This window comes from Dromaius novaehollandiae, chromosome 18 (genome assembly GCF_036370855.1).
Source record: "Dromaius novaehollandiae isolate bDroNov1 chromosome 18, bDroNov1.hap1, whole genome shotgun sequence".
In the NCBI taxonomy this organism is placed as follows: domain Eukaryota; kingdom Metazoa; phylum Chordata; class Aves; order Casuariiformes; family Dromaiidae; genus Dromaius; species Dromaius novaehollandiae.
This window is the reverse complement of record NC_088115.1, coordinates 7,941,930-7,951,875: the sequence shown is the minus strand read 5'-3', so window position 1 is coordinate 7,951,875 and position 9,946 is coordinate 7,941,930. Positions and strand designations below refer to the sequence as shown.

The following is a 9,946-nucleotide window of genomic DNA, read 5'->3' as shown; positions in this document are numbered from 1 at the left end:
CAAATGTGGGGCTGTGCTGCTGCACCTTGGAAGACGGGGAGTAGACTGGGCCCTCACCAGCACGGGGAGCTTGGTGCCTGGCTCAGAGCCTCTACGCCTTGTTGCTGCAGAGATGGACGGAGGCAGGAATGCAGGATGGAGGCTGAGCCAGGGATCAAGCAAAGATTTTTTCCTATCAATAAAGAGAGCCTTGTATCCAGCAACAGCAGGGCAGCGTCACTTGGGGAGGGACAGAGAAATTACTGTGACTAAGTGATCTTATGCCCAGAGCATTTGGGCATTGCAGCTCCTGCAATCAAATTATATTTCCCATCTCAAGGGCAAAGTTGTGTGCAGGGAGAACTTGAGAAAGAAGCTTGTCGTAGCACATTACAGCGCAGTGCTTTGCTGTGATTCTCCTCTTCTGTCATTATTTTCCATGAAGACTCAGTAGCTCTAGGCCTGAGAGCAGGCTCCAAGAAGAAACGTGAGTAGTACCCAAGCCCCAGGCCTTGGAAAGCGTCAAAGATGTGTCCTGGGCTGGAGCAGGGAGTTGTTGGAGGGTCCTAGGGTGCCTCTGCAGCCCCAGCAGGGCAGAGAGGGCCCTGGGAGTGCACGATAGTCCCAGGACACCAGCCAGCCCCTAACTACGTGCTGAAAATGCTTCTCCCCCCGATGCTGTATCAGTTTCAGGGAATGGTGCCAAACTGCGCAGGGAAGGTGGATGAGGCAAAAAATGGGAGTGTATGAGAGCGGAGGTGGGATTCTGCATCCCAGGGCGTCTTCGTGCCAGGGCTATACAGGTACCGGAGGCATTGCAGAGGTCCGTCGGAGCCGGCAGCAGCAGTCCTGCTTCACCGATGGGAGACCCGCTCCAAAGCCAGCAGCACGCCCAGGTCATACGCCGCGACATGCACTGCTCTCCCAAAGCCGACACCAACGCTGTGACTGGACGGGAACTGCCACAGCCGCGTTCCCGCAGCCCGCCGAGTGGCAGAAGCGGTGCTTTGCAGCCCGTCTTGCATTTATAACCCGTTTCTCCTATTGCGGTGGTTGAAACTGTGGTGTTTTGCCTGGTGCTGGCTGTGGCCGGGTTAGGCTGGCTTTTAAAGCCATGCTAACACGATTGCTGGAGATCAGCTGAAAAATCCCCAGGCCTTTCGCTGGGCCAGCGGAGCGGGGTGAATTCTGGCTGCGCCGCGCAGGTGTCGAAGCTGAAACTGTGGCTTCAGCCCTGGGAACGAGCAGGGCCATCGAGTTGCCTCTCTGGGGGCCGTACGGGGAGGTGATGCTCCCTCCCCAGCTCTGGCTGGGCCGGAGCTCTAACTCTGGTGGATAACTGGCTTCTTTTGTAACCCCCAGCTATCGAGCTGGCTCTCTCCATCCCTCCTGCTGCCTGATTTGTAATAGTCACATATGTATGTGTGTGCATGTAGGTATAACCTCAAAATACTGATTTGGGGGGCCATTGCTTCTCAGCCTGTATAGAAGATAATTCGCTGCTTTGTTACTGTGCTTGAATTTTAGATTTATCCCATTCAACAAAGGGGGAGGCTGTTTTGTGTCCCCTTCAGGGACACCTAACCCTAACCCTGCTCCCTTCACCCCTGTGCTGCTCTCTGGCTAGCATTTTGCTGTGGGCAGGTCACCGGTGCAAACATAATTAGTGCCTTTCGCTTTGGCAGGTTTTTGTGAGGCAAAAATCCTTGACGGGTAGGGTCGATGGTCCTGGAGTTGCTCCCTCCCTCATACACCTGCGGGCTCGGAGGGGACCATGGCGTTTGCTGCTCTGCCTGAAATGCAGCTGCTCCCTGCCATTGCCTGCTGCCTGCCAGGCTGGGCTGCTCCCACGGGAGATGCCTTTCCTCCTCCCTGGGTGATCCCCTTCCCAGCATGGCCTCGGCACCTGGGATGAGCCCAGCCACTTTGCAGCGAGATCTGCGGCGAGGAAAGCGGCGGGCTCCCGCGGTTTCCCGGCCACGGCGGCGTCCCTGCGAGTCAGGGTTCCCAGCTAATTGCCGCGTTTATGGGGTTTTGCACATTGCTAATGGGGCTGTTATGAGATTATTAATGCCTTGATGCTCTCATGCCGGCTAATGGACAGTTGCCATTTAATGTGCTGTCTGGAGCCAGAATAAAAGCTTGTTAAACGGGGATTGCCAAGGCAGGATTGATGCCTGGTTTTTGCTGGCCGAAGGCACCTGGCGGCAGCCAGTGCAGGCTGCCCTCAGCCCCCCGGAGCAAGCGGCCAGGCCGCTGGCGGCTCCTCGACCCGGCTGCGCGGGAGCGAGGCGTTGGGGGACACCGTCTCCTCCCCTCCTGCCCCTGATGTGCAGGATGTTGGGCGACGTTGGGCGTTTACTTGATGTTGGGCGTTTATGTCCGTTAGGAAGGTTTCCAGCCCCGTTGCGCTGCGCTGGGCTCGGAGCAGAAGTCCTTGCCTCCCGTCGCCTGCTGGAGCGCTGCTCCGGAGCAGCGAGTGAGGGGGAAAAGCAGGTTTTAAAATATATATCTGTACGTCCATCTACCTTTGTCTGTACTACCTTGCTCAGACCTGGTGTGCCAATGACTTTGGCTCTCCTCTGCCCATGAAAAATATGGACAAACACAGAAATCCTTTTGTATTCACGAACTCCCTGAAATAATTGCTTTTCCTTCTCGCTTCTCCTTGGCAAAAAGTGCTGTTTCATGGGGAGAAAGTGCTGTTTCATGGAAAATTTCCAGCTGTCTTTCGTCTGTGCCTGCCTGTGTCTGCTGCCGCTGCAGCGTTTGTCACCTGGAGCTCTGCTGACTTAAGTCACCCCTGATTTACATCAGGGACCTGGGGGCAGAGTCTGTGCCGGGGATCCCTGTGGAAATTGGAGTTACGGTATCGCAGCAGTCACAGTACGGCATTTTATGCTGATCGGCCTTATGGGAAAACGCCAGGATTTTGCACAAGCAAAGAAGCCTGCAATTAGTTTACAAAAGAGGGGGTGTTGGACGAATTATGGTGGTGGAGCTGGAGCAATGCTGCCGCGCTGGCGGAGTGCACGTTTGAGCCCCGCCGGGCAGCTGGAGCGGGAGGAACGTTTCTCGCCCGGGAGCGAGCTGGTGGGCAAAGGGCGAGGAGAGCGGCCAGCTGCGGCGGGGGCAAGGCCGCCTTTCCTGCGGTGTTACCCGGCGGCGTGTTACGGTGCCAGGCTCACAGCGGGCCGGCTGGCTGGGCTAGCGTTGGCACCAGGGGTCCTCCTGGCACCGGAGCCCACATAGACCAGAGCCTGGTCCTGTCCTGGAGCCCGGCCAAACGCTGCGCAGGACAGGGGACTCCTTCCAGCTCCCCTTGATTTAGCGCCCACCTTGCAGGGCGAGCCAGAAGACGGGCCCTTCACGGGCCGTGGAGGTGGCAGGGCCCGGGAGACACGGGGAAGCCGCGGGGAGCAGGGTGCAAGGCGGCTCGGGGGCACCTCTGCGGCTCCTGCTCTCCTGCAGGCTGGCGAAGGAGATGCAGTCGGTGCCCTGGGCTGCATCTAAGGCAAATCTCTCTTTTCTTTCCAGCAAAAGTGCTTGTTTTGGCTGGAAAGGCACTAGGTCAACAGCCCCTCGTGGCAGGGTCCAGGAGGTGAGAGCGAGCAGCCCCCGGGGTCTTCTGCAATGGGAACAAAGCAGGTCACTGTCAGTGCTGTGCAGAGCTGCACTTGAGACCAGAGGACTCGCCTGCCCCACACGCTGCTTCTCCTTTTCCCCACTTCCCAGGTGGAGCTTGCCCGGCTCTTCTTGCCACAAAGAGCAAAGCAGCAGCCCCACTCCCAGCATGCGGTGCCAGCTGGTGCTTCCGGTGTGACCACCACCCCCGGGCCAGCCCTGCTCCAAAACCGGCCACCCCGAGCCACCCTCTGCCCCCGCGAAGGGGCCATCAGTCCCCTCCCCAAGTGACCATCCTCCCCCCGAAGGGACCGTTCTTCCCCCAGCAGCTGCCGCGCTCTGCAAGAAAAAAGGAAAAAAAGGAAAAAAGGGGAAAAAAGGAAAAAAGGAAAAAGGAAAAAAGGGAAAAAAGGGAAAAAAGGGAAAAAGGGAAAAAGGGAAAAGGAAAAAAGGAAAAAAGGAAAAAAGGAAAAAAGGAAAAAAGGAAAAAAGGGAAAAAAGGGAAAAAAGGGAAAAAAGGGAAAAAGGAAAAAAGGAAAAAAGGAAAAAAGGAAAAAAGGAAAAAAGGAAAAAAGGAAAAAGGAAAAAAGGGAAAAAAGGGAAAAAAGGGAAAAAAGGGAAAAAGGAAAAAAGGGAAAAAGGAAAAAAGGGAAAAAAGGAAAAAAGGAAAAAAAGGAAAAAAGAAAAAGAAAAAAGGAAAAAAGGAAAAAAGGAAAAAGGAAAAAAGGAAAAAGGAAAAAAGGAAAAAGGAAAAAAGGAAAAAGGAAAAAAGGAAAAAAAGGAAAAAAAGGAAAAAAGGAAAAAAGGGAAAAAGGGAAAAAGGGAAAAAGGGAAAAAGGGAAAAGGAAAGAAGGAAAAAGGAAAGAAGGAAAAAGGAAAGAAGGAAAAAAGGGGAAAAAGGGAAAAAGGGAAAAAGGAAAAAAGGAAAAAAAGGAAAAAAGGAAAAAAAAGGAGAAAAGGAAAAAAGGAAAAGGGAAAGAAAAGAAAAAGCAACCCCGTCAAGCCCCGACCAACCTCCCGACACCCCGAGCGCCCGAGCGGCCGCTAGATGGCACGCCGTGCCCGGCGCAGCCTCGGCGGAGCGGAGCGGGAGCGCGGCGCTGCCCGCGGGGCGGAGCGCGGGGCGCGGAGCGGAGCGGAGCGGCGCGGGGCGCAGCGCAGCGCAGCGCGGCGGCGGGGCAGGGCGGCGCGGCGCGGCGCGGGGCGGAGCGCGGCGGGCGGCCCGGCATGGGCGCCGGCGGCAGCGGGCAGGGCCGGGCGGCTGGGGGCGGCGGCTGCGCGCCCGCTGCGCGCCCCGCCGTGCGCCCCCGCGGCGCCCCGCGCTGCGCCCGCTGAGCGCCGCTCGCCGCCTCGGCGCCGGGGGGTGCGGGGCCGCCCCCGCCCCGCTGCCCCGCAACTTTGAACGATGCTCACAGTCAACGCGGATGGGAAGATAATGGTCAGAAGATGCCTGGTCACCTTGAGACCCTTTAGGTAAAGTTGCTCTTTTACTGTCCCTGCTCTTCCCCCTCGCCTCGGCGCCTTCTCCCCACCCTGCTCGGCCCCTCCGGGACTGCGAGCGGGTGCTGAGCACGTCTTGCACGGGCGCTTCCCTGGGGAGGGTGGTGGTGGTGGTGGGGGGACTGATCCAGGTTAAGATGTCAGGGATCCAGGCAAGTTTGCCCGCAGGTCGCCGTGCTGGGAGCCGGTGCTGCGGCGCTCGCTGCCCCTCGCTTGTTAATTCGCTCGTTACGCAGGTATCCTCCGGGTATTGATTGCAGGTCTGTTGTTGCTGTCTTTTTTTTTAATACCATCCTCAGAGGTATTTCTACTCGCTGGGGAATCGGTTCCTCTGGTTTAAATCCACGGGTGCTGACAGGTGTTTTTAAATCAGCAGCCCCCCCCCCCCCGCCCCCCCCCGCCCCTGGATAACTGGCAGCAGAGCTGGGTTGATATCCAAGCCGGAGACCCTCCAGCACGGCCGTGCCCACCGATTGCTGTTTCCCCTTGCTGTAAATCTCCCCATTTTTGCCTTCTCGCCTTCACTTTCCCCTCTCCAGTCCTTGCTCTCCAGCTTCCTTATTCATGCTTTAGTCACTCCCAGACTGGAGAAGCATTGGAGATACCAATAATTGTTTTTTTTTAATGGGGAGAGGGACGAAAAACCCACAAGAGGGGAAAGTGCCGTGGAGCAAAGCCCAAAAGCGGTGAGATGCGCCTGTCTCAGCAGTTTCCCGTGCTCCCTGCTGTGTGAAGGAGTCGGAGGAACCTGCCCGCTGGCTTTTTAACTTAGCCCCAGGCTGCCAGTGTGGGGCTGGGAGGGAGGAACGGGCTGTGTTTGTGCTGCTTGCTTGCGGTCAGGTTTGGAGATTTTGGCCGTCTCGCTCCAGGAGTTGCACAGCTCTGCACCACTTTCCGTGGGGGATTCCTGCTCCTGGATCCCGTGGCAGCGTCCTGGAGGGGACGGCCGAGGGACTTGGCCAAGGTCACCCAGGAAAGCGGTGGCAGAGCAGGGCTGTGGGTCCCTGTGGCCTGGGTCATGCCTGAGCGGGGTCTGCCCTGCTCCAGGTGTGGGGCATGTGGGCAGCTCCGTGGGGAGGTGGGTCAGCAGGGGATGGCACCTCCCCGCCGTCGCGGGAGACTTTGGCGGTGGTCGGGTAGAAAGGGGTGAAGCTCTGAGGCTGTGAGCGTGCGACTGCAGTGGGAATGGCCATGAGAGACGGGCAGGACACGTGCACCCCGGAGGGGCAGCGTACGCTCAGCACAGCTTGGAGAGTGGCTATTTTATTTTCCCAGGCGGGTTTAGTTAGTCCCTACCACTGACGTTACTGGCCTGAGCATCCCCCTTCCCTCCATCCCCGCTGCCGGCGAGGGGAAAGCTCATCAACAGCCGTGACCTGGGATGAGGCTTCAGGAGGAGGGAGTCCAGGGAGCGAGTCGTGAGGTGCTGGCACGGCCTGACCGGAGATGAGGAGGTGTGCGTGTGAGGGTCTTGTGATGGAAGGAGACCCCTAGGCTGGAGGGTCCCTGGTGCCTGTAGCAGAGCAAAGTTCCTGGGTAGTCCTGTCGGCACTCCCTGAGCTGGCTTCTGCTCTCAAAGCAGAGCAAACCAGTAAGGGTGCCACTGGAACCGTGCGGTTACCCAGTTGTTAACCAGTCAGGCTTTTCCTAAGTGGAGAAATTTCCCTCTGTGTCTACCAGGACCTGCTCGTCCGGTTGTCCCACAGTGTCCAGCTATGTGCTTCCTCCGTGTTGGTGGCATGCTGAGCCTGGTGCCTCATAGCATCTCGGTCCTGTGGTGTTGTCACCTTGTCTGCAGCCCAGCATGGGCTTGCATGGGCTGCCTGAGTCCAGCTATAACCTGGTGGAGATCAACGCTGCTCGCCTAAAATCGGCATCCCACGTTGGCCGGTGTGGATCAGTGATGACCTGCCGGGAGCAGGAGAAGATACTGCCGTGGCAGTAAGCAGGGCAGGTCGTGTAAGTCAGGTCCGTGCTGCTGGCTGGGCAGAGCTGTGCTGCTCTGTAGAAACCCATGGTGTGATCCCCTGCTTGGTGTAAACTCTTGGCAGTGGTGCCATCAGCAAACACCGAACAGGAAACCTGACCCTTTGCACCAAAACATTTCATTAATCCTGCTCTAGACACATTCAGCAGAGCGATGCAAAGCCCTGAGCCGTGCAAGTGCCTGCAGCAAACGGGAAGCAGAGCAAGCCATTGTAGGAGCAATTTGCTGAGACAGCCAGGGATGGCTCTGACTTCAACGTGAGCAGCACAAGAGTGTTTAATCTGTGACAGTGCCAGATGCAGGTGGGAAGTCACCATGGGGCCGGGAGTGTCCTGGCACCAGCCAGCTCAGGTCTTGGTTTTGTGGCGCATGGGGAGCTAAAGCAGGGAGTTCGGGAAAGTTTGGCAGTGGGAAGCCAAAGCCAGGGTTTCCCTGTGTCTTGAACAGTGGTCGATAGCAGGAGTTCCTCCACCTGCCCTTCTGTTGGTGTGGAGGAAGAGTCCTGTGGCTGAGCATCGTTTTGACAGCAGCAGCGCTGTGGCAGCGTAGGGCTATGAGCAAAACAAGGTTTGTGGGAGAGGGAGTGTTTTTTTATTCGCCCCGCTACTGCTGTTAGAAATTGTGGTTCAGCTTTTGGGCTGAAGGGACTTGAATCTTGAAAGCTTGTCTAATGGAAGAGCCTGTCTTTCTCCCCTGGGTTCCCCAGCGTTTTAGTCGCCTTCTCCCCGAGCGGGCCAGGAGCGCGGTGGGCGGCCGCTTGGCACTGCAGCACCATGGACAGCCGGCCCGTGGTCCCCGTGTCCCCGCGCCGCATCCCGGGGTCCCCGCGCCGCATCCCAGGGCCCCCGCTCGGTCGTGTCCCACCTCATGGCACAGGCCCTCCTGGCTGCATTCAGCTTTCAGTTGTGCAGGCTAAAATGCTCCGTGAACATGCCACGCTGGGGCATCATTTCCAATTTGCAGTAAAGACACAGCAGAATTTGGCTTCCTCCTCTTTTGGGCACGAAGCCAGAAGGCAAAATTGTGAAAATTTCAGTTTGGGGTAGATCTGTAGAGGGATTTGGCGCCAGAACTGTGCGCAGTGAGAGCACCGTGATGATGAATTAAATGTGACGTGTGATGACAGCCAAAGCTAGCTTGCAAAGGAGATGTTACTTGGTCATTGAAGCTGTGCAATCTTCAGTGAGCGAGACTTAATTTTGGGGGCAGAGGGCCCAGTGCATTTGATGGGCAGTTCTGAAGATCTAGGCCATGGTGTATTTTATCAGCTTCACAGTTTTAGTTTTCTGCACAAGGAGTTTACACTTGGCTGAGGCTGGGCCAAGGATTTTTATTCGTCAGGAGATCAGCACAAAGTAAAAGAGACAGGATCTTCAAACTAAGAGCAAGTCCCCGAAATCTCCTTACTCACTGGACCATTTCTGTTGAACTGGATGCCACTTTTCTCCTAGGTAAATTAATTAGGGTTAGGCTCTGATGCCTCCCTTAAAAAAAAACATTCTGAATCTCTCCCACTATCTCTGTAGTCCCTTCAAAATCAAAGAGAAGTTGTCTCCTAATGAGATGCTAGAGCATAGCTCACCTTTGAAGCTTTCTCTTTCTTGCTTGCTTGCTTGCTTGTGTTCAACCATCACTCCTTACCAGATTATAATTATGAAGCTTAAAATGCATAAACAAGGTCTTGCATAATGATGAAGATATTATCAATAGGAAGGGTGAGAATGAAGAACCGGATCAGCTCTGATGATTTAAACGGCTGTTTCTCAGGTGATGCTTCATTGAAACGTGCCTTGGGGAAGGGGGAGCAGCTATCAGGCAAGATGGGGCCCTTGGGTGGGTTTTACCCGCATAACCTGCCCCTAGAAAGGTCAGGAGACCTTGGTCCCAGGCTGAGGGACTCACCCAGGGTTATGCAGGAAGTCGGTGACTTGGCTGGGGCTTGACCTCCTGCTTCTTCAGCTTGTGTGTTCTCCACAGGACTGTTTTCACCCTCTGCCAGGGAGAGGCCACAGCAGACAGCTTTCCCCCATCCTGCTTTTAGGGCAAATTCGGTTCCCCGAGGCTGAGCTGGGATCCAGCGATGCCCTCACCACCTGCTCTGTCACGTTCCCGAGTGCCAGGTCACAGAGGAGAGCCTCTTCTGGACCCATCACTGTGCCACATGGCTGGGGACAGGGCTGTGCTACTAGGGGGATGGGGATTAGCTTGGGACTGAGGTCCCCAAATCTTGGGAAACCACCCTGCTTTGCAGTGTCAGGGATGCTTTACCGCCTCGGCACTCAGCTCCCTCCCGGAGCTGAGCCAAAAGGCTCTCTGTAAACCCTGCTCCCAGGTCTGCCTTGGGTGCCTCCGGGACCTGGTGAGAGAGGGCACTGAAGATGGTGGTTGTGTCACTGCATGCTGAAGCGGAGGCTCAGTGGTGAGCGAGCATGTGCCAGGGAGGTGGTGGCTCAAGGGCACTCAAGACTTGCCTATAGAAAGGCCTTCAAGGACGTGAGCCTGGATTAGCCAAGTGTGTGATGCTTTTCATAGCCTGCTTAAACTGTTTGCCATCCCCAAGGGGCTACTCATTCAGAAATAAAAGGGACTTTAGCTGCTTCACTCCTGAGTTGTCTGCATGGGGCTTTTAGGCAGTTTTACCAATCCACTTGGATATCGTCTGTCACGCGCATCAGCTCTCTGAAGGCCTGCTGCAGGTCCCCAAAGCGGTTTGCGAGTGCTAGTGCTGGCATTTGGTGCCACTCCCCACCACGCTAGCAGAGCTCCTTGCTGCCCTCTGCCTCCCTCCCTGCCCGAGGAGTCGGAGCAGGGATGTGCCCCAGCCTCGGCCCCTTGGGGCAGGGGGTGATGTTTTTT

At 56.3% G+C, this 9,946-nt stretch overlaps 1 protein-coding gene across 1 annotated transcript in view; it reads left to right on the top strand.

The window, feature by feature from the left end:
* The first annotated feature begins 4,938 nt into the window (after positions 1 to 4,938).
* MGAT5B (alpha-1,6-mannosylglycoprotein 6-beta-N-acetylglucosaminyltransferase B) overlaps positions 4,939 to 9,946 on the top strand; it is a 68,801-nt gene continuing 63,793 nt past the window's right edge. Inside the window, exon 1 of the mRNA XM_026103913.2 lies at positions 4,939 to 5,076. Within this exon, the coding sequence (XP_025959698.2) occupies positions 5,009 to 5,076 (68 nt within the window). The 5' untranslated portion in view covers positions 4,939 to 5,008. The remainder of the gene's footprint in view (positions 5,077 to 9,946) is intronic.